The 24,659-nt window shown below is 40.7% G+C and overlaps 2 protein-coding genes and 1 non-coding gene across 6 annotated transcripts in view; 2 read left to right on the forward strand and 1 right to left on the reverse strand.

Annotated features, from left to right (window-relative positions):
- Nucleotides 1-1,227: 1,227 nt before the first annotated feature.
- LOC144079442 (translocating chain-associated membrane protein 1-like 1) lies at nt 1,228-17,767 on the reverse strand. 3 transcript variants are annotated; one of them, XM_077608222.1, is made up of 11 exons: nt 17,381-17,767; nt 11,130-11,190; nt 10,917-11,035; nt 10,678-10,794; nt 10,537-10,595; nt 10,341-10,425; nt 9,807-9,877; nt 6,787-6,891; nt 6,571-6,714; nt 5,981-6,141; nt 1,228-2,496 (listed from the first exon to the last, which is right to left on the reverse strand). In XM_077608222.1, the coding sequence occupies exons 1-11, from the start codon at nt 17,498-17,500 to the stop codon at nt 2,426-2,428; spliced, it is 1,113 nt and encodes a 370-aa protein (XP_077464348.1). In that variant the 5' UTR covers nt 17,501-17,767; the 3' UTR covers nt 1,228-2,425. The 3 variants fall into 3 exon arrangements, with proteins under 3 accessions (XP_077464348.1, XP_077464361.1, XP_077464355.1); XM_077608235.1 differs by lacking the exon at nt 17,381-17,767 and adding an exon at nt 13,877-13,999; XM_077608229.1 differs by lacking the exon at nt 6,787-6,891.
- A 945-nt stretch (nt 17,768-18,712) lies between these two features.
- The window catches only part of LOC144089594 (MYND-type zinc finger-containing chromatin reader ZMYND8-like), a 30,068-nt gene continuing 24,121 nt past the window's right edge, over nt 18,713-24,659 (forward strand). For both annotated transcript variants that reach the window (XM_077620638.1, XM_077620725.1), the window contains exon 1: nt 18,713-18,889. The gene's annotated coding sequence lies outside the window, so the exon portion shown is untranslated. The remainder of the gene's footprint in view (nt 18,890-24,659) is intronic.
- Nucleotides 19,131-19,203, forward strand: trnak-cuu (transfer RNA lysine (anticodon CUU)). The gene has a single exon. It is a non-coding gene; the product is annotated as a tRNA-Lys (tRNA).

Consider the following 24,659-nt stretch of genomic DNA (forward strand, 5'->3'; position numbering starts at 1 on the left):
AAGAAATGAAACAACAAAGGCACTTGCAAAGGTCAAGCTGCAACTAAAAAGCAAATCAAATTCATTCAACCATGACGGATTTTAAAATCTGTACTTTATGATGTATATATTTTCTTAATGTAAAAGAGACATTTCACAATTATACTCTATACAATGTGATGTGGACTGAGGCAGAATTTAGAACAGACCCAAATTGCAGACCACTGAAGAAAAACCTTCAGGGGTGTGAAACCAGTCCTCAAAGGGCTGCAGTCGGTGCAGGTTTTCATTCCAACTGAACAAGAGGATACCTTAATGCAAGTGTAATCAGTTGATTAAAGTCAGGTGCTACTTATTTTAGAAGACACCTCATTGGTTACACTGGATCAGTTGGAACAAAGACCAGGACCGAGGAGAATCGATTTGACACCCCAGCATAAATCAAGGGCTGTGGGCCACATTACAGCTTTTTTTCTGGCTCAACAAAACAAAATTACTGACAATTAAGAGGCTAAGCACTATGTATGGTGGATAAAATATTTGTTCTTAAAAAATTGAAACTGAATTGAAAGAATTGAAACTATGAATTAAAAAAACTTACATAAGCATGTTAAATATCTATATATCTTTTTTCTCCAATCTTACCCATCTGTATTGTAAAATTGGAATGTTGCAAAAGCAAAAAAAAAAGTTTAAAGAAATATTAGATTGAAAAGTATTTGAATGTACATCATATTCACTTATAATAACAGAAGAGTCGAAGAGACACTCCAATATAAAAATAGCTTTAAAATATGACACTCATTATAGTGTTCTGTTTGTTTTAAATCCATGCTCCTCCCATTTTGGAACTTTATCAAACAGTTTCTAGCTGAGCTGTAGAATTCCCCAAAAGGTTAACTAAACCAAGAAAATATTGAAGAATTGGGATTTTTATGACTTCGCCATTTAGTTTCCTATACTGAGACACTAAATAAAATGGTCCAGGAGAGGGACTGGCAGGCCCAGGGCTAGACAGGTAGTGGGATGCAGGCAGGTGAGATTCATTATATCAAGTACCTACTTAATAAAGAGAAATCGCCAAGATCTCAGCTGTCCTTGTGCCCGCTTTGGGGCCCTCCGCCCATGATCATAACAGGAACAATAGGCCCAACGGGACCGTTTGAGTTGTTTCCAGTGAAGCAGCTATACACAATCACATACTTGTAATTTGCATGGGTTCTCAAGAGGCATAAATTCATGGACATATTCTGACAAACAGATCATCTTTTTTTTCTTTTCCAAAAGGCAAGTAACAGACAGGTTTGCCGTCATCCTAATTCAGGCAACGTTAATTCACAAAAGTACAATAAATCAAACACTCATTGAAACACTTCCCAATGCGCCTCAATATGGAATTGGTGTAACAGTTTATGCTGCGTTGCCCCAGAATATCATGGAAACAATTGCAAAACAGAAAGAACACAAATAGAACAAATGATAGAACTCACTGACATTATAAGGACACTTGAAGAAGGATTGTATTGTTTGGATTAACTGAGAACAGTTACTATGTACTGCTGGAATTGCTGGTTACAATAACCATCAATAGTCTGTGATAAAAATAAATAACCCTCTTGCAGCAGTTGTAAAAAGGCCACTGAATGCTTCCCTGTTTGTTTTCTGTGACATAGAAAGAAAAAGAAAGAGAGAGAGAGCGTAGCAAACCATATTTTGTTCAAACTGCCATGCATTGACGTTACCGTACAAAAACACTGAGTTGTAGCCTGCTCATGCTGACAGCTAAACTTGACTAAATGCATACAGAGGAGATACAAAGGTTACGGCACAGCTTCAATTTGCGGATGGTCCCAAAGCAGTGTGAGTTTGAGAACCAACTTTGGGAGACTCCAGTGTAACAAGAAAAGTGCCTCAATCCAACATTGGATTTCAAAGGCACTGGCCATCCATAATAGCAATAACAAATCATTAGAAGTCACAATGTTGACACAATGTCTATATAACACTACTACTATTCACAGGGATGTTGTTGTTTCTAACAAAATCCTAATTTATGGTGCTATGCAACAAAACCATTTTAAATATGAGCCAGCAGCCTTTGGCAGTTGAATTTAAGGTCTAATAAAAACAAAATGTATCAAACCCTGTACAGTTTGTGTAAATGAACACTTTACATTAAGTTGCATTAGGATGAATGTAAGTACTAATCAACATACGATCATCATTGCACACAAGAGGATACTATTTGAGGAGTGAAACCTATACGGTTTTAAAGCATCAGATCCAACTCTCCCCACCAACCTCTAACCAGCAGTGTAACAAGTACTTTGCAGTGAATGTCCGACAAAGGAAATCTCAATACCAAAAAGACAGCTATGTGAGAGTGATTTTGATTAGAGAGCAGTTGACACGCCACCGATCCAGCTTATTCTCAACTTCGCAGTCTTCAGGAGTTTTTAACTCTTCGCACTCGTGGTGATGTTTTATCGTCAGGTTTTAGAATTCCATTGGCAGCTCCTGATAATGAAACAAGTAATCAGAAACACCAGTTTTTAGAGTATCCCAACCTTGAGCTGTGAATCATACATTATATAAATGCAGCCTCTAATTAATAGAACTTCATTAAAAAAATAGAATACAATTAGTTAGAGTCTGGGCAATTCAACAAAAAAACGACAATATTTTTATATAATTATTACACTAAACTTAATTCTAATTTAGTTTTACATTTTTATACAATTCTCCCGGCCGGGTTGGCTCTGCTTGCCCCGCCTCCACACTGACTTTCAGTCAATATCGAGGGTTGTTTGAGTTTGTATTCCCTTCAAAATATTCCGAAAATGATGCACACAAATGTCCTCACAATAGGATAACGCACGACCACTTGCCACTGAGAAGCAGTGTTCCCTCTAAGCTGCGCGCGTGCGCAATTGCGCACTACTCTCGTCTTCTCTGCGCAGCAGCAATCATATGGCGCGCAGTAAAAAAAAAAATCGGATTTTTTTTTTATTTTTTTTAGCCCTTTCTTCATGATGGCGCCGTTTAAGCGGCAGCCAGTGGCAGTAGCTCTGTCCACTTATGTTTTTCGTGTTTTACAGCATGTTTTACATGAAAAATTAGAGGGAACATTGACATGCACCTGCTTGTGGCAGGTGTGATACTGGTGTGCCCATAGCGAGCAATGATGATGTCGTGACCGGATGATTCGCCTAAAGACGTTTCGCCGACGGACGTTTGACAGACGGACAGGTCTCCGAATGAACGTTCGTTCAAACAGCGTTTAATGATTAAATACAAATACTAGTATTTGTATTTAATCATTAAACGCTGTTTTCAGCTGGATTTGACCGAATTTGAGAGCATTTTTGGGCCGTTTGGCGAATGGACGTATATGGACATTTTTTTGCCTCCATCGCGACATCATCGCGACATTTTACCGAGGAATTCACTTCCCTGGGCTCGGTTCTAATGTCCAAAGAGCTCCAGTATTTGTATTTAATCATTAAACGCTGTTTTCGGCTGGATTTGACCGAATTTGAGAGCATTTTGAGCCGTTTGGCGAATGGACGTATATAGACGTTTTTTTTGCCTCCATCGCGATATCATCACGACATTTTACCGAGGAATTCACTTCCCTGGGCTCGGTTCTAATGTCCAAAGAGCTCCAGTATTTGTATTTAATCATTAAATGCTGTTTTAGGATGGATTTGACCCGATTGCTGTCATTTTACGGCTCGGTTCTGCTACATCTGCCCGCCCAAGAGTGCTTATTCCCGGGCTGCCATTGATGGTAGACTAACATTGATTTTTACTATAATTTGGACAACACCGGCGGCGGGCCGGATTAAAAATCCTAACGGGCCGTATATGGCCTGCGGGCCGAGGTTGAAAAACTTGTACACACACGATCCGGGGGCGGGGCGAGCGCGCGAATCCCGTTTCGGCGAAACCTCCGTTCGGCCGAATGAACGTTCGGCGGAACGTCCATTCGGCGACCTGCCCGTCTGTCAAACGTCCGTCGGCGAAACGTCTTTAGGCGAATCATCCGAGTACCGATGATGTCGCTCACACTGGTACTCAGTGCGCTCAGGGAGGTTGACTTTTTGCTCAGACCAACGAAAAATTAGAGGGAACATTGCTGAGAAGTAGTCTTGAATTAGCGATCGCTCCGCCAACGGGAGCTAAAAGGCTTAGGGGGGAAAACACTGAAAAAATGCAACGCTCCGCCCAGTGCTCGCAGAGACATTACAAAGAGGGAGTTGCGACCAGAGACATTACAAAGAGGGAGTTGCGACCAGAGACATTATACGAGGGAGTTGCGGGAGAGAGCCAGTGCCCCTGATGTTCTTATGAGCAGCCAATGAGAAGTAATATATATTCCTCGTAACGATCGCTCCGCCATTCGCGCTGAGTGACGGAAAAAAACACTGAAAAAAATGCAACGCTCCGCCCAGTGCTCGTAGATATCTGTTACACACAAAAGAGATGCGGCAATGATAAACAGCCTCTCATGTCTTGGCCACCTGGCTTTCTCGTATCTCGAAATTTTTCTCGTATTTAGAGATAATTATTTGCTCGAAATTTTTCACGTAGCTAGAGATAATTATTTGCTCGAAATGTTACTCGTATCTCGAAATGCTCGTATGTCGAGGTTCCACTGTGCATATACATGTACACACACATATATATATATATATGAGTCATACATATATATATATATATATATATATACAGTGGTACCTCGTCATACGACCGCTCATCATACAGAATGCTCGTCTTACGGGGGAAATTTCGATCAAATAATTCGCCCGTGATGCGGTTAAAATTTCGTGATGCGACCAAGCCAGGTAGCCATGGCATTTTTTTTGCATATCTTTCGTGTATAACAATATTTACGAGCACCGGATGAGTTATTCAGACCAGGAAACGCACAACGCGCATGCGCGGGGAAAAGAGGGCTTTCTGGGTAATGAAGTATACTCGTGCACACAACGCCGACAGGCAATGGCACTCTATCATAGGCGCCGTTCGAGGGGATGCAAACACAGATGCTACAAGCTAAAAGGAGCCGCTAGCCAGCGCCCCCGAAGCTCCGATGAGCAGCGGCGCGATCGCTGATAAAAGACTGCTGCTCGTTGGCAAGTGGTCGTGCGTTATCCGATTGTGAGGACATTTGTGTGCATCATTTTCGGAATATTTTGAAGGGAATACGTAGAACAGCAGCAAACAGCCCATCGATAGCAAACGTGAGGGTGGAGTGTTTGTTCCGTTTACGAGTGCGTTGTGTGGAAAAAAAAAACGAAGCCCCCCGCCCCTTTTGTGCCCCTCTGCCCTCGGCGAAATCCGCCCAATTTTAGTTCGATTAAACACTTTATTTCTATTAAACCACTCATTATTTATTACTTTGTCAATATATGGCGAATTATAAGAAATAAAACTTTTTTTTCAATCCAATATCCTGTTTTTGGTGTTTTTTTCAGAGAGTTGGAACGAATTAATTTGTTTCCCATTCATTTCAATGGGAAACTTCCGCTCGAGTTACGAGAATCTTGTCATACGAGCTCAGTCCCGTAACGGATTAAGCTCGTATCTCGAGGTACCACTGTATATATATATATATATATATATATATATATATATATATATATATATATATATATATATATATATATATATATATATATATATTCGGAGCCTAAAAATCTATAGTCAGCAATGGTAACCTGACACAGAGGACATAAATGTACGTGGAAAAAGCTGCATCTGCTTTGCCGCACAAATAAATACAATTATAGAGATGTCAGAATTTTATATATTATATATATATATATATATATATATATATATATGTATATATATATATAATATATAAAATTCTGACATCTCTATAATTGTATTTATTTGTGCGGCAAAGCAGATGCAGCTTTTTCCACGTACATTTATGTCCTCTGTGTCAGGTTACCATTGCTGACTATAGATTTTTAGGCTCCGAACGACTCACCTCTAGTATGCTCCTTTTTGTGAGGTTTGCTCTTTGGGCTGGCTGTTTTCTTTTTTGTGGCCTGCTTCTGGCTGTGTTCTCTCCACTTCTTCAGCTGGAAATTGATGAACTTCCACATCATCCAAGCTTGAGTCAGGCAGATGGCTGCCAAACATGACATCCTACAGGGACATAACAAACACACTTAAAAACTAACACCAATAAAATATACTAAATGCTAAAATGGTTAGAAAAAAACATGTAGACACTAAGGGTTTTGGCTTTGTAGATGCACCTATGAACTCAATGATTGAAGTGGAATACTTGGATTGGGATAGAATACGGGTAAATAATTTGTAAAACAAACCCTAGAAATTTTCTGACCCAGATGTTGTTTGTGAAAAAACACCCTTTTATGGGAAATTATATGTAGGTTTCATTAAATTAAAATGAAATTAAAATTTTGGGGTGCACTCACGTTATTGGTAATTAATACGAAACTGCTATTTACCTGTGCTATCAAAACCTCCACAGAAAAAAAAGTGTATGTTTTGTACACAAAATAAAAGATCTGTGAGATAAACTGCCACATTCGTGGCAGCAGGTCTTACCTTATGGTGAGCACATTAAAATTGCCTTCAACAAGAGAAAAGCCTTGGTTTTTTGTCCGTGGTAGGCCAAAGCCAAATGTCAGGACTGAAAGAGTAAGTGTGAGGAGGCGAGCGATGACAAAAAGCAAAGCCCACAGTGTGAAACTGTAACAAGGAAACAAAAAAGATGAGCGACCTTACTCCATAAATAACTGCTTATTAATTTTACAAATGTACCCCTTCTGCTTGTTCTCATCACTGAAGTAGAAGAGGCGTGAGGCATGGAACAGGAGTTCCACCAAGTAGTGAGGGACTAGCAATACCACACCAAGTCGGTAGAGGCTGAATTAATGAGTTTGTAAAGGATAAAAGAGAAAATGTGAATGATTACTGGCTCATTCTTGAAGTGGTATTGTTCTATTTCTGATCAAACATACCAAAATATAATCATAATAATATCGTCACTGCAATGTTTTGCCATAAAATTGAATTCACATGACTGTTAAGAGTAGATCGCATGGATGTTACTAGTAAATATATATATATATATATATATATATATATATATATATATATATATATATATATATATATATATATATATATATATATATTTATACACATATATATATATATATATATATATATATATATATATATATATATATATATATATACGTGGGTTGGACAATCTAAATTGGGCCTAAGTATGAGCGAGTCTGAATGGTTCTCTGTCTCCTCGTGCCCTGCGATTGACTGGCCATCAATTCACGGTGTCCCCCCTCTGGCCCAGTCAGGTGGGATAGGCTCCAGCAATCCCTGAGACCCTTGTGTGGATAAGCGGTTCAGAAAAATAAATAAATAGGGCGGCCCAGCGCCCGAGTGGTTAGCGCGTCAGCCTCACCGTGGGGGACCTGGGTTCAAATCCAGGTCGGTCCACCTGTGTGGAGTTTGCATGTTCTGGGTGGGTTTTCTCCAGGTACTCCGGTTTCCTCCCACATTCCAAATGCATGCTTGGTAGGCTGATTGGATGCTCTAAATTGCCCCTAGGTATGAGTGTGAGCGTGATTGGTTGTTTCTCTCCTTGTGCCCTGCGATTGGCTGGTCACCAATTCAGGGTGTCCCTTGCCTCTGGCCCGAAGTCAGCTGGGATAGGGTCCAGCACCTCCCGCGACCCTAGTGAGGATACAGCGATTCAGAAAATGAGATGAGATATAATACATGCCTGCTAACAACTCCGGACTTTCAGGAGTTTCTCCGGGAAAAGCAACGCAAACTATGGGATTCCGGACAACCTCCCTAAACTACGGAAATCCCCAAAAATGTTCACTTAATATTTTTTTTGAAGCAACCATTTCGGAAAAGTACCAAATGTTGGATTTATTATGGAATGTTTCTATATGTGTTGTAAGCATTTTTAATAAGTAATAAGGCTATAAATTAATTCATGGGACCACAGACACTTTTCCTCCCCATCGTCTCCTCAAGGCCCACAGCTCGAGGACACATTGTTTCCAGGGACGCTTTTCAGCAACAAACCCCGTGTTTCTGCTGATCTGCAAGAAACTCTTACCGTGTTTTGACGGGACTCCGGCAGGCAGATGGCGATAATCGCATTATTGTTTGAAAATACGGCTGCTTTGTTTACATTATAATACTGCTTTGTTTACCTTATAATGAAAATATTATGCCTTGTTCAACTTTTATGCTTACTTCTGCAATTCTTACACAGTTGTTTTTCTAACCATCTAGGGTGTTATTGTACTGTCTAAAGACAATTGTTGTGATTACATAACATGTTTTCGAGTGTCGCGATTAAATACAATGATTCAGTTACTGCAATTCAGAATCCTCTTGCGAACGAAGACGCGTTGGGAGTGATTTTCCTTGCAAGTTGTAAGCAGTTATGTTGAAAGATGTCTTCCAATTTTAATTAAATATTACTAATAATGATTTAAGGGTATTAATTATTATTCCAACACCAAATTTCCATTTTTTTATTTATTTCCCAATTTAAATCCCTTGAAATTCACACCATCGGCTTCCGCCATCTTGATTCAACTGCACTGTAAACCGGAAAAATTAGGTATCACGAGTGCATTGTGAATCATCCGAGTTACAAGTTCTGACGATTGATTCCTCGACTTCAGCATGGCAATCGATTCGGAATCGATTGCATGGGTAGCTTCTATCGCTTTAACATTTCCGTTTTAATTTTTTTTTCACAAGGGAAGTAAGTATTATTAAGGATGACTAAACCACCAGTCTTTTGTTTTGAAACAAATCCTATCATTTCTGGGGTTGTTCTAAAGGAAGTAGGCGCACACAGCACTGGTAAGTTTCAGCAATATGCCTGCTCGGGTTGAGTGCAAAATGGATGGCAATTTGGATATAACTTCTAATAAGAAACCCAGACACTCGCAGAAGTTTATTGTTTCATATTCCCATGTTGAAGCGGTCTCCAAAAGGACGGACATTTGCGCATTGCAGAACATGCAAGTGCGACTTCAGCGTGACACATGTTGGAATTACTGACTGTAAAACACACGTAGAAGGACCCAAACACAAATATAAACTTATTTTCATTATGCTGTACTTTTTCAATAGTTTGCAAAAACACAATATTTCAATTAATGTAAAAACATGATCATAAAAGTTTTATTTAAATTGTCCTATGCCTATTTTTTTACATTTTATATGGATTATGCAAAAATCAATATATATATAAATAAATAAATATATATATATATATATATATATATATATATATATATATATATATATATATATATATATATATATATATATATATATAATGGTCAGAGGCCATTTGCGAATCGGTAGCAATTTAACATTGCTGCAGTCACTAGCATAGCCACCACAGCTTAAACCTGCATGACCACACTTCTAGGCAAATGAAAACGGCACCTTTATGGATTTAGAAAAGTGAAATATGTATTGGAGCTTTGTCAATTGTTTTTTTTTAATGTCGAATGAACGTCTTTGGGTTGGTGATTTACTGTACCATGGTAATTTATGACAACGGGTATGATTCCTGCATTGTAATTTTATTTTGGCTTTTACGTCATAAGCTCTGTTGAATCCTTAGTCGATTTATTTTTTTAAACCTGTGATTTTTGGTTTTGAGTCCTTTTTGCATCCATGTTGATGAAACGGTTTTAATTTTCAAATGTTTGGCATTATTCTACTTATAGTCAATTGAAATCACAAAGTGGATCCAATATACTTTTACTTACTTTAATATGTAGGCACCACTGATGTGGACAACATAAAGGCTAATGTAGTTGAGTTGGCGGGGGATGTCTTCCTGACAAGAGAAGAAATAGAGAAGTCGGAAAGACAAAACTTGGTAACTTGCTATCTTATTTGGAATATTTTTTTAGAAATATACACAAATACATACAAACACATACATATATACACATAATATTTACATATACATGTACACATCTCATCTCATCTCATTTTCTGAACCGCGTTTATCCTCACTAGGGTTGCGGGGGGTGATGGAGCCTATCCCAGCTGACTTCGGACAAGAATCGCAGGGCACAAGGAGACAAATAACCATTCACGCTCACACTCAAACCTAGGGGCAATTTAGTCTTTGGAATGTGGGTGGGAAACCGGAGTACCCGGGTAAAACCCATGCAGGCCTGGGGAGAACATGCAAACTCCACACAGTGAGGACCGAACTGACTGAACTCAACAGAAAATAAATGAGAAACACGGTTATACGCTAACATATAGCTTGTGTACAAAATGAGCCTTACCTTGCGTACTTTTTGGAAGTATAGCTCTGGAAGTGCATGAAGCCAATAGGCAATTTGGCAAATGTAGAAAAACTTGACCTGAAAACTATCAAGGGGAGACATTAAGCATATAATGAACTTTGGAATGTGTTCTGCATAATATTTGTATTTTTAAATACATTGTGAGACACAAAATGAAACATTTACAGGTACATACACCATGTGAGTGTGGGGGTAACCATCCCAGAGGAAAGTGGGATTTTTTGAAAAGTCCTCCTAACAAAAACAAAAGAGAGAAAGAAAATAATTGTACTGAATTACTGTAAATGAGGGTAAAACCAAAGAGATGGACTTTTACCGCTGTTAAGATGCTGCATCCCCAAATGAAGGAAAACAGGTAAAATGCTGCCAATTGCCCTGATTCATTGAACTTGCTGTGTTTGGTCTTTGACAGATGCAACCTTCTGTTCATTTTCTGAAACAAAACAAGATGATAGCCAAATGCCACTGTATACTAAAAAAGAAGCTATTGTGTTTTGTCTACTGTAAATAATAGAATGTTAAAAAATTGATTGATTGGTGAGCTTGCATACTCACATCAAGTATATACTCTTGTATCAGGGCATGAAGAATAACGATAATTAGCAAGTAAAAAAAAACAGTAGCCACATCTTTAGGACCATAATGGTAAAGGTTCACTGGATCATTCTTTACATCTAGGAAAAAAAATGATGAACAAAAGCAAAGATCTTTTTTTATCTTCTCAACATGTATTCTAAGCTGATGACAGACAATAAGGATTCAACTCACCAAGAACTTGTGTGACGTTGTACTGGACTGTAATGAACATGATGGCAAACTTTGCCGTGATCTGGAAGGCAAAGGAAATGTTGATGGACTAACTTGTCAAAAAGCTTCTTAAAATACCATAAGACCGTATTTTTAACTAACTCAATCAATTTTGACTGGATGTAATTAGTTCCTGCCAAATATATACTCTTGGTCTTACATTTTGAACAAGTACTATAATCTGTGATCTTCCAATTAGAGTAATAACTTGACATAGGAGTGTCCCAACATATTTGAGATACAAAGAAAACTCCGAGCAAATATTTGCCTTGAGATACGAGCATACGAGATGGTTTCCGATGCGGCCGTCTGGGTCGCCGAGTATGCGAGTCTGCTTATGAGAACAGCATTGCTCTGTCTTTCTCGCCGCATCTCCCTCGCGTAAAGATATCTACAAGCACCAGGCCGTACAGGTAGCATTTTTTACTGGAGACAGCATGACCGAGTCGATAATCTGCGAAAAAGCCAGTGGAATCTATATGGACTTGAAAGCAAAGCAATCATCTGAAAAAGGGGAACCCTTAGAAGCGAGTCGTGGCTGGTTCGATAATTTTAAAAAACAAACTGGGATACACTTGTTTCTAAGGCATGGAGAATCAGCAAGTTCCAACTCGAAAGCCGCGGTGGAATACATTAACATCTTAAATTTAGTGTGACGTAAGATTAAAAATTATTTTTAAGTGTGTGTATAGTAATCTAAGTTCATCTCTTATTTTCTGAACCGCTTTATCCTCACTAGGGTCGCGGGAGGGGAAATTGGAGTACCCGGATAAGACCCACACAGGTCCTGGGAGAACATGCAAACTCCACGCAGGTGGACCGACCTGGATTTGAACCCAGGTCTCCCATTGTGAGGCCGATGCGCTAACCACTCGGGCGCTGGGCCGCCCTATTTATTTATTTTTCTGAACCGCTTATCCACACAAGGGTCTCAGGGATTGCTGGAGCCTATCCCACCTGACTGGGCCAGAGGGGGGACACCGTGAATTGGTGGCCAGTCAATCGCAGGGCACGAGGAGACAGAGAACCATTCAGACTCGCTCATACTTAGGCCCAATTTAGATTGTCCAACCCACCTACCATGCCGCATTTGTCGGACAAAAAATTATGACTGAATCGAGGGTACGGCTTATATGCGCAAAAAAAGACAACATGCACGAAAGTTTTTGCCTTCAAAGTAACACATTTGTACTCCCTATTAAATCCATGAATTTTCCCTTCAAAGTAACACCGGGCCGCCCATCTAAATTCATTTAAGTTAAACTTAAAGTTTATGTTATGTCACGAGCGCGTTGCCGTCCATCAAGTCTCTCTCTGTACTGATTAATGTCAAAATGTAGTATTGAAGATCATTATGACTAGATAAGTATTTGTTAGTATGTGAGTAGGTGGGGGCGGCCCGGGGGAGCAGTTGGTTAGCGCGTCACCCTCACAGCTCTGGGGTCATGGGTTCAATCCAGCGAATTGTCCATCTGTGTGGAGTTTGCATGTTCTCCCCGGGCTAGTGTGGGTTTCCTCCGGGTACTCCGGTTTCCTCCCCTCCCACATTCCAAAGACATGCATGGTAGGCTTATTGGACACTCTAAATTGCCCCTAGGTATGGGTGTGAGTGTTCATGGTTGTCTGTCTCCTTGTGTCCTACAATTGGCTGGCCACCGATTCAGGGTCCCCCCCCCCCCCCCCTCTGGCCCAGAGACAGCTGGGATTGGCTCCAGCACCCCCCGCGGCCCCAATGAGGATAAAGCGGTTCAGAAAATAAGATGAGATCAGTGAGTAGGTGGTGAATTAGAACAAATAAAAATATGTTTTTCCATTGTAATATCCTGTTTGTGGTGTTTTTTTCAGAGGGTGGGATGATTTCAGAAAATGAATGAAATAATAAGAAATAGACTTGTTTTGATTGCATACCTGTCAACTTGTAGTTTTTTCCCGTATTTGAGGTTTTTAGATAATTTCAAATTGTTTATTTTTTTCAAAGTCTGTTTTTTGTAAAACTGATCTCGTTTTACCCATTTCGGCTCTAAACCGGATCGTCTCCTTCACTGGTAGCAGACGAAAACGCCAACGTCGACTGCCAATATTATCATGCTTCAAGCATGATATGCGTATGCGCATTCCCAGTGGCGGGCCGTGCATTTCACAGTTAGGCCTTCAGTAGTGCTGTGTGTGAATCAATCCAACCCTCAATAAGTATTTTATGGCTATAAAACCTTTAATGCAGCTACAGCTGCGACACATAAAAAGAATCAATAATAACCTAAAAAATTGAAATATTTAGGAAAATAGACATATTTTACTCACCCAAAAATATTTTATTATTATTTTATTTATACACAAAATGCATCCTCCTTTATTTTCTCAAGAAGATTTCAATTACTCTGTGGTACAGATTACACGTGCGTTTCAGGTCCATCAAGAAGTTCTTTTCTATCGCCATCAAAGCTAATGCTGACAGTCGAGTCTGTCCTGTTGTATTTCTGGCATAAGTTTTGATTCTGTTTCGGGCTGAAAATGTCCGTTCGACAGAAGCAGTGGACACGGGATGGTCACTGTCGAACCCACTAATGTGTACAGCCGCCCCATGCTCTCACTCAGATTTTTCTGCTGAAGGAAGTCAAGGAGATCAGTGGGAGATATTCCTGTAAAATCATCCGTGCCATACATTACAATCAGTTCTATTCTTAGCCGAGGCAGATCGAAAAGTGTACCGTGGCTCTGCGTTAAGATGGAGAAGGCTGCATGTGGGAAAGTTTTCTGGTATTCCCAAAACTTCTGCGGGTCGAGGAGTGAGAGAAACATCAGTCTTTCGTGTTCTTGAAATCTGGTCCGCGTCTGGCAAGTAATATTGTCCAGAATCAAGTAATATTGTCCAGAATCCTGTGGTGGAGTTGGTGGTAGTGCGCGTGAGAATCTTGCGCTTGACCTCTTCGTGCGCTTGAAGCACCCGCACTGCGTTCAGTGGCCTCGTAGATTTCCTCATATCGGCTCCTCTCGCGCTCAACTGCGTCACAAAACTCCTTTACTCTTGCAGGACAAAACTGTACATCCAGTTTGTTGTTCTGTAGTATAGAAAAAAGCACGTCTGAATGCTCAAAAATGCCATTAAATGTGTGAAGCAAAAAACAAAATTCAAAATCATCCAGATGTGCTTTAAATCCATCAGCACACCGCACAGAATCATTCACAATTTTAGAGACAAACAGTACTTTTATTTCCCTTCTCATCTCTTCCTCCATCACTTCAGCAATAGAAGTGATCAGGTTGTTTTGTATTTTGCCCGACGTGCCACTAAACCAGGGGTGGCCAACTCCGGTCCTCAAGAGCCGCTATCCGGTGTGTTTTCCATATCTCCCTCTTCTAGCACACCTGAATCAAATGACCAACTCATCAGCAAGCCGTCCAGAAGCTTGATACCGATCCTGATTATTTGATTCAGGTGTGTTGGTGGAGGGAGACATGGAAAACAGACCGGATGGCGGCTCTCGAGGACCGGAGTTGGCCACCCCTGCACTAAACACTTTATTAGTTGACAGGTGGTAATGTAAATCCATGCTTCTCTCAGCAATGAGAGAAATAAGTTCCACATAATTTCCTTTGTTCAGGGATGCAGCGCGTTCATCGTGTCCCCGAAATGAAAGTTTACAGAGTCTATCAACCAGAAGCTTGCTAGCTTCGGAGTTGACCGCCCTTTTTTAATGATGTCCATTTTTTTCTGGAAAAGTCCATCTGGAAAATGGCTTTGTCAGGAAATCTGCAACCAAATCCATTTGTTTTCCTCCGTCGGCCATTGTGGATGGAGTTTGCAATCTCTGGCTGGCTCACTTTGTCTTTGGTCCGCCTACTCCAGTGGTCCCCAAACTATTCCAGAAAGGGCCGCAGTGGGTGCAGGTTTTCGTTCCAACTGGTAAGAGGAAACCTTTCCACCAATCTGGTATCCTAGAAGTGCAATCAGTGGATTGCAGTCAGGTGCTTCTTTTTTCTGCAGAAACCTAATTGGTTAAACTGTTTGTGTTGGATTGGTTGGAACAAAAACCTGCACCCACAGCAGCCCTCCAGGACCGGTTTGGAGACCTCTGGCTTACTCTATCACTAGCCAATCATAGTTAGTGAAAGCGATGACGTTTCCCTACGACTGCGAGAAGGCAATGACGTATCTCTACGCCTGCGAGAAGGCCTTGGTGTCACCAAATCGAATTCTGATTGGTTAAAGCGACAGTCTTATCGATGCTTGTTTAATGCCGCAGAGCCTGCAGAACTGCTTGTGAAGGCCTTGAGGCAGATTTCTGACCCTGGCAACAAATAATGCCTGAAATGTGATTGGTTCAACATGAACACACATCTGGAAGCAGTGCAACCAGGGGGAAAGCAATGAAAGGAAGCTAACAGACAATTTGGAATTATTTAATAAGTATTGATGGACAAAATATAATACATGATTCAGATATTTCTTAGGCCAGCAGAGAAGGCCTTGAAGGCCCTGACGGCACACAGCAATGTACCCTAACAGTTAAGCTGTCCGCGTCATACAGCGACATCTAAAGAATTTTGAATTTAGTGCCCAGTGATTTGGGCACTAGTACGTCCATTTTGGGGATTTTTTTTACTTTTAAGTCCGCCCTATGTGAGTAAATACGTGCCACATAGCATTTATACGGTTTATTCTCGCTTAATTAGGGGAATTGCAATCATTAATAAGGGGAGCAATTAGTCGAGGTTGACAGGTAGTATGTGATTGGTAAATATACAGTGGTACCTCTACATACGAGCAGATCTACCTACGAGATGCTCTAGATACGAGAAAAATTTTGAGATGCGAGAAAGCCAGGTGGCCATGACATGAGAGGATATTTATCATTGTAGCGCACTGTCTTTTTTGCCGCATCTCTTTCGTGTATAACAGATATCTACGTGCACTGGGCGGAGCTTGCATTTTCCCATGTCACAGAGCTTGCTCGTTGTCATGGATGATATCGTGTCACTTGGAAATTCCTTGGGGCTGGAGGTTAACGAGGCAGATGTGAATGATCTTATCGCCGAGCACCACAAAGAACTGATGACACATGATTTAATCGAGCTCCAGAAGAGTAAACATTTGGAGGTGTTGCGGGAACTCGTAGCGAGGAGTAGGTGGGAGAGGGGGACCACCTGGCTACAAAGGATATCCAAGACATGCTAGCGATGTGGCAAGAGTTTTCCGATTTTGTAGAAAAGAGGCACCCTGACAAGCTGGCAAGTGGTCGCGCGTTATCGTATTGTGAGGACATTTGTGCGTGTCATTTTCGAAATATTTTGAAGGGAAGGCAAAAAACAAACAACTCTTGATGCGTTTGTTTTAAAAACTCCCGCTGAATGTCCGGGTGGAGTCAACCCGGGGAACAAAGGTAAAAAAATAAAACAAAATTAGAATACAGTTTTGTGTAAAGTTACATTAAACGTATGTTTGAGCGTGTCTGTATATATTAATCCAAGTTAATTTAAATTTGTTTGTTCTGTTAAGAGTGCGTTGCCGCAGAGACCCCCCCCCCCCGCCTGCCTCTATGTCCCACTCACTGTACCCTCCGCGAAATCCGTCTTATTTTAGTTCTATTAAACACATTTTATTACTATTAAACAACTAGTTATGTGTTACTTTGTTCATAGAGGGTGAATTAGAAGAAATAAAACATTTTTTCCAATCCAGTATCCTGTTTTTCAGAGGGTTGGAACGAATTAATTTGTTTTTAGTTCATTTCAATGGGAAATGTTCGTTCGAGTTACGAGAAGATCGACATACAAGCTCAGTCCCGGAACGAATTAAGCTCATATGTAGAGGTACCACTGTATTGCTAATTGCTACTTATAAATAAATATGATTGAATAATTGAATACACCGTTTCTAAGTTGAGGAAAAGAATATGCGACCTGCTATGTTTTATTATCTTTCTTTTTAAAAATAATTTTCTGTGCATTTGATCTGTCTTTTTTTTCTTACCAGACAACCGTTATTCATACCTACTGAAAACTGCGGTTATAAGTCCAATACTATTCAGTCACGCAGTCACAAAGCAACACTTTTACAGTGGGGCTCACTGCATTCACTGTAAAACATATTTTTTAAATAACTTTTCACTGCTAAACATGTCGCCGACAGAATGGTATCCATGCGCTGCCAGTGGCATCCTCGCCTCGCAGAAGCTAGTAAGCTAATAAACACGCCTGTATCCACATTGTACCTCAAACATCAGGCCCAGGAGGATGATCATAGCCAGGCACGACACCGTGTCGGCGTGGTTCTGGATCACAAATTCGTGGCTGAGCACCGGCGGGCTACGGTTCTTCTTACGGAGACCCATGGTTAACAGGCGGGTCCTCCTGCACCGGGATGCCTCGACCCGAACCGCTGCTAGCCTGAGCCGAGCAGCCGATGTCTAATTTGGTCTCGTTAAGACCGATCGCACAGCCACAGTCCGTGCGCGATGTAGTCCACTACTCATATGTTCCCCCACTTCACAGCGAAACTAAAATAAACCATGTCTTAGAAAAGCAACGCCTTTATCCCCCGTTTTAAACCCACAGGTGTTAAAAAAAAGTCTGCTGTGGGGCCGTTTCACTCCCACAGCCCATTGATGCACCGCCCTGTGCAATTGACGTAAATGGAGAACCCCAAAACAAACACATTTACACGATACTATTAAAGTACATTGTTTGATTTTACAGACTTATTAGCAGTTTTTGCTGCTTTATTACGTTTAATTTTCTGTGACTTATTTTAATTCTTTTATTGTGTTCTACATTTGAGTGTTAATCACAAATGTCGGGACTTGATATTTCCTCTTAAATAATAACAGAAACTATAATTTAATAATAATAATTATAATAACAATAATAAAAATAATAATAACAATAGTAATAGCAACCGTAATTAATAACAATAATAATTATAATGCTAATGCATTTATTTTATATTATTATTAATAATAATAATATAACGATATTGATAATAATTGTAGTACTATTATTATTATTACTGTTATTATCATTATTGTTATTAATTAATGTTCCTATTACTATTTTTATTATTATTATATTAAATTATAGTAATTTATAATTATTGTAATTGTTATTATTAAATTATTATTATGATTATTATTATTACTATCATTATCATTATTATATTACTATTATTATAATAACTGTTTTGGAAAAAAATACTTATCAAGGTATCATTGATATACCGTATACTACGACCTACAAAACAGAAAGAAACTCTTGTAGCAACACCCACCAGCCCTAAAAAATAAATAAATAAATGTCTGCCTTGTGAAGTTTTAAATATTATGTAACCTTACAATTGATTGAATCTGAATGAACGGCATATTTTAAAGAAACATTTCATCTTTCACGTTATTTTTTACCTTTATGTAATTAAACGTGCAAATGATTGGGATGATTGACTTGGTCAGTATGTACCTGAGCCGTGTTTTTTAGTGAAAAATTGTCCAACCAGTAGGGAGTGCTGTAGTTGGCGCCATCGCTTGAAGTCTACTACTACAAGTCAAGCACAAACCACCGAACTTACCTGTTGCTGTTTGTCGTTCTATCACCAAATCTATTGTATTTTTCCAACCAAAGAATTGGACATGGAGTAGTTGGGCCTAATGTATCTAAAGGTCCATTTTTATTCGAGATTTCTAGATAAAAACCTTTGGCTAACCAACGGAGACGCGAATGTCTGCCAGCAGGTAACTATTTTTCCTAACCTCGTTTGTTAATTTAAATGCAGGGGTAGTTGGCCTATTCTATCATTGCCAAGTATTTTAACTATTCAAAACCAGTAATAAATCATGGCTTTTCAGTTAAAACGGCGTATTATCGTTGTCTTATTAATTTCGGTTGCCAGGTGTCAGTATTGGACCGAGAGGTAATTTTGAGCATCCAGGATAGACTTGTTTTATAAAAGGGAGTATCACCATTCCTAGATATGCCCGGCTAGCTCAGTCGGTAGAGCATGAGACTCTTAATCTCAGGGTCGTGGGTTCGAGCCCCACGTTGGGCGCTCTTTTGCAATTTTTTTCGCCACCCCTCATTATTTGTATTCTGACTGTTTACATGTCATGTAGAAATGATTAAGTGCACATAAAGTAGGTGTGGTCTAGAAACTATCTCTATTACATGCTAAAAAATAAATAAGGACATGGTGGTATAGTTTTCAAACAAAGGCTTCAAATTGCATCTGGGCTAGGTTGGTGCACACAGAAATCGATGTCGGCTCACACACAAGAAAAGTTTCAAAGAAAACAAAAAAGCTGAGTTGTGAGCGACATATAACGTGGTCTTTTTGCCACAAAGTGAGAACTACCATGTTTTTTAACAACATATCAGCACACCTGGTTAACACGTCAGCCTCACAGCTATGGGGCCTTGGGTTCAAATCCAGGTCAGTCTACCTGTGTGGAGTTTGCATGTTCTTTCTGGGCTTACAATTAACTTTTCAAATGATAAAATATTGGCTTAACCATTGTGAACCGTGTTCAAAGTCCTTGCGAAAAATTATTTAATGTCCATTGAATTATTAGGGCCGTTTAGTGAATAAAGTGCAAATCTTAGATATTCCAGTTTTACAGCAGTGAAGTAGACAGCAACAGCCCAAAAAAACGTTCTATCGTACATTTCTCTCGTTTCTTTTTTTTTCCACGACAACGCACTCGTAAACGGAACAAACAAATTTAAATTAACTTGGATTAATATATACAGACACTCAAACATATGTTTAATGTAACTTTACACAAAACTGAATTCTAATTTTGTTGTAATCTTTTGTTACCTTCGTTTTCCGGGTTGGCGGTTTGCCACGCCTCCACCCTTACGTTCGCTATCGATGGACTGTTTGCTGTTGTATTGCCTTCAAAATATTCCCAAAATGATGCACACAAATGTCCTCACAATAGGATAACGCACGACCACTTGCCAACGAGAAATAGTCTTTAAAGAACGATCGCGGGAGCTTCTTTCCTTAGAAAGAATAACAGGAAATACAATAGTTGAGCTTACCCACGTATTGATTGTGGTAATGAAGTTTTATTTTGAGAAAGGTTGCCATTGCCTATGGGTGTTGTGTGCACGAGTGTACTTCATTACCCAGAAAGCCCTCTTTTTGCATGCGCGTTGCGTGTTTCCTAGTCTTAGGAGAAACTCGTCTGAATTAATCGTTCCGTGCTCGTAAATATTGTTATACACGAAAGATATGCAAAAAAGACCTGGCTTGGTCGCATCACGAAATTTTGATCGCATGACGGGCGAATTATTCAATCGAAATTTCCGCCGTGAGACGAGAATTTTGTATGACGAGCGGTCGTATGACGAGGTACCACTGTATACTTTTCAAACTTTCCCCCGTAGTGCCGTTCAATTAGAGCAGGGGTCTCGAACTCAATTTACCTGGGGGCCGCTAGAGGTCGAGTCTGGGTGAGACTGGGCCGCATCAGGATTTCCACAAGAAAAGCACTGATAAAACATTCCAACGTTATCAAATATCTTTATTTTTTAACAAAAAATAATGAATTAAATAAATTAACTTAAAGATGAATAAAAAATAAATCAATCAGTAATACAAAACCAAATAATACTAATGAGCATACAGTAGATATACACTGGCTGGCTAAGTAGAGAAAATGAATTATTTTTATTCTGTTTCAAATGTCTGTATTAACAGCTCTTTAACCTTTAACTTTCTGAACTTGAATGGAACATTGAACATGAAATATTCTGAACACGGCTTCTCTTGCCTACTCCTTGCTGCTAGAGACCTGGCAGCGCTTCTTCTCACATAGTCACATTTGGCTTGAGGGAGGAAGCAGTGGAGACCCTCAGTAGAGCTTGAAGATGCTCATCAGTAAGTCTGGACCTGTACTTGGACTTATTGAAGTTCAAGGTGGAGAAGAGCTTCTCACACAAGTATGTGCTCCCAAAAAGGCACATGGTCCGCTTGAACCTTCGGGAAAGTTCAGGGAAGCTGGGGGTCAACTCTCTCAAAAATTGCCCAAGCTTGTCTGCTTCTCCACTCACCTCCCTGAACTTGGCTTTGAGTGCAGAGTTGCACTGCAGGTCAATGAGCTCCATTTGAAGCTCAGGAGGGGCATCTTGCACATCAAAGGAGAAGGGGTCCGCAAAAATTTGAAATATGGCTTTGTGTGTCTTGAAGTCTGCAAATCTGTGATCAAATTCCTCCTGTAGCTTCGAAATGGCCTCAACATACTTCTCACCACTGAATGGTGTGCCTGCATCCACGAGAGCCTTGCATGCTGGGAAATGGCAAAGGTTTGTCTGAGAGAGCTGGGCTTTCCATAACACAAGTTTAGTGCAGAATGCTCTCACGTTGTCATAGGCAGCACTGACAAGTTGCCCCTGGCCTTGTAGCTTCTTGTTCAGTACATTAAGCTCATGTGTGATATCAACAAGAAAAGCCAAGTCCATGAGCCATTTGGGATCACTTAGCACAGGATCAATCAACTCACAAACGGCATAGCTAGCTTTGACTGCTGCATTACTGTCTTTGGTAGCCTTCTTGAAGAAATCCTGTTGCCTCAGAAGACGTGTTTTAAGACTGGCAACCTGGTTGGCTCTCTGATCTCCCTGGTATTTTTCGTACTCCTCAGCATGTCTCGTAGTACAATTACGTTTCAAATTGTATTCCTTGTGCACCGCAACTTTTTCAGTGTAATTGAGACACGTCGGGGTGCCCCTGTGTTCAACAAAGAAATTTTGCACTCCCCACTTTTCTTGAAACTGTCTGTGCTCATCACCGACCTTTCTCTTCACGGCAGGCTTTGAAAGAGACATCTCTGGGGCTCTGTAATATGTTTTTCCACTTGGAATGAGTCTCGGGTTGATCTTTCACATTCAGTCGCGCGGGTTTGTGGCGCATTTGCACTTTCGCTCTCCGTTTCAATCGCGGAGATGGCTACAGACACTGACACAGGCTGGATCACGGATCATAGCGCCTCATTCAGTTCTATGCTGAGAGCAGCGGAGGAGTGTGCGCGCCGAGCGGAGTGATCGGCCTCACGGCTTCTCCTCCGCCCAGCTGATTGGAGGAATGAATGAGTGAGTGAGCGAGGCACTGGACAGCCCGGCCGATGTCCCGCCCTCCAGAGCCGTATACCTCACCGTGATTGGTTCATTCAGCTCCGAACCAAAGTTCCCTCTAATTTTTTGTTGGTCTGAGCAGAAAGACAACCTCCCTGAGCGCACTGAGTACCAGTGTGAGCGACATCATCGGTACTCGGATGATTCGCCTAAAGACGTTTCGCCGACGGACGTTTGACAGACGGGCAGGTCGCCGAATGGACGTTCCACCGAACGTTCCTTCGGCCGAACGGAGGTTTCGCCGAAACGGGATTCGCGCGCTCGCCCCGCCGGATCGTGTGTGTACAAGTTTTTCAACCTCGGCCCGCGGGCCATATACGGCCCGTTAGGATTTTTAATCCGGCCCGCCGCCGGTGTTGTCCAAATTATAGTAAAAATCAATGTTTGTCTACCATCAATGGCAGCCCGGGAATAAGCACTCTTGGGCGGGAATGGCAGTCCGGGAATAAGCACTCTTGGGCAGGCAGATGTAGCAGAACCGAGCCGTAAAATGACAGCAATCGGGTCAAATCCATCCTAAAACAGCATTTAATGATTAAATACAAATACTGGATGATATCGCGATGGAGGCAAAAAAACGTCTATAGACGTCCATTCGCCAAACGGCTCAAAATGCTCTCAAATTCGGTCAAATCCAGCTGAAAACAGCGTTTAATGATTAAATACAAATACTATTATTTGTATTTAATCATTAAACTAACAAATACTAGTACGACCTGTCCGTCTGTCAAACGTCCGTCGGCGAAACGTCTTTAGGCGAATCATCCGGTCACGACATCATCATTGCTCGCTATGGGCACACCAGTATCACACCTGCCACAAGCAGGTGCATGTCAATGTTCCCTCTAATTTTTCATGTAAAACATGCTGTAAAACACGAAAAACATGAGTGGACAGAGCTACTGCCACTGGCTGCCACTTAAACGGCGCCATCATGGGGAAAGGGGTAAAAAAAAAAAAAAAAATTAAAAAAAAAAAAAAAAATTGATTTTTTTTTTTACTGCGCGCCATATGATTGCTACTGCGCAGAGAAGACGAGAGTAGTGCACAATTGCGCACGCGCGCAGCTTAGAGGGAACATTGCTCCGAACACAAGTGTCATTCATATCAATTTTGCGGGCCGCACGAACATTAATCTTTCATATTAAGACGGGGGCCGCAAATTATCGTCCCGAGGGCCGCAGTTGGCCCGCGGGCCGCAAGTTTGAGACCCCTGAATTAGAGGGTTCCGCTCTATTTTTTTGACTAGCTTGTCAGAATTTTGAGATGTGGTAAATTTTATGATGAAAAGAGAAACCAGGTAACATATACATATTTATTTAACAAAAAGCACAAATACAAGGCGATTACTGGTAAGTAATTACAAATTCACTGGTGAAAATCAAGTGACACGCGCTGTTGTAGCTGTCCTCGTCATTCACATCACCTTCCGCATCAGCGTCGAGTGTCTGAGTGAGTTCATGTTCATCGTCGCCAGCATTGGCTTGCGCTTGCTGGAGAAGTTGCAAATCAGTCTGAATCGGGCCGTCTGACCTGAAACAATAGATCTGGCAATTCTTCGAGCCGTCGAGAGCGGTTGGTGCTCGCATGTTGCCGAATTTGGTTTAGCTCTTCTCGCAGTACAACATCCAGTTCTCGTAGAACTGTCAGACTTTGGCCTTGAATGGGGCGTTCCAGTAGACCTTTTTCAATTCTTCCACCAAGGTGCCGTTTTATTAGAGGTGCCGTTCAAATAGAGGTGCCGCTCAAATAGAGGATTTACGGTATATAGATATATATAGAGAGAGAGATCTGGGGGATAAAACGATAATGATAATTATCGTCAAATAATGTTTGTCACAATACTAAAAACTTGCGATAAATTTAAATTGCAATTACACCACCAGAACACTGCAAAGAAGGGGGGCGCTGATGCGGCATGAACGCTAGTTCCAGACCAATGTTCGGAAAGAAGATGGTAAAGAACAAACAGCTATTTGTAGCATGGTTAGCTATAGAGTGGCTAACACAGAGCATGAAAGCAAAAGGACTGTAAGAGCCAAAACGGGCGATTATGAGATGCAGGATAACACCGAGCCGACCCACTAAAAGATCCAAGTGTAATCTCCCTTTCGTTTAAAAACAAAATAATGGCTCCTAAACACATGCACAAACATTGAAACAGTTCTTAACCCACTATCCGCATTTTAAGCCTGTACAGTGGTACCTCGTCACACGACCGCTCGTCATACAAAATTCTCGTCTTACGACGGAAATTTCGATCGAATAATTTGCCTGTCATGCGATCAAAATTTCGTGATGCGACCAAGCTTTTTTGCATATCTTTCGTGTATAACAATATCTACGAGCACTGAACGATTAATTCAG

This window comes from Stigmatopora argus, chromosome 1 (genome assembly GCF_051989625.1).
Source record: "Stigmatopora argus isolate UIUO_Sarg chromosome 1, RoL_Sarg_1.0, whole genome shotgun sequence".
Lineage (NCBI taxonomy): Eukaryota > Metazoa > Chordata > Actinopteri > Syngnathiformes > Syngnathidae > Stigmatopora > Stigmatopora argus.

Bases quoted from the DNA above. Each gene is read 5' to 3' on its own strand.
- LOC144079442 (XM_077608222.1), bottom strand. From the start codon at position 17,500: ATGGGTCTCCGTAAGAAGAACCGTAGCCCGCCGGTGCTCAGCCACGAA. The intron at 9,878-10,340 runs GTAAGGCTCATT...TTCTCTTGTCAG, and splicing joins ACTTCCAAAAAGTACGCAAG to GAAGACATCCCCCGCCAACT. The intron at 6,715-6,786 runs GTACATTTGTAA...TCCTTGTTACAG, and splicing joins GATGAGAACAAGCAGAAGGG to TTTCACACTGTGGGCTTTGC.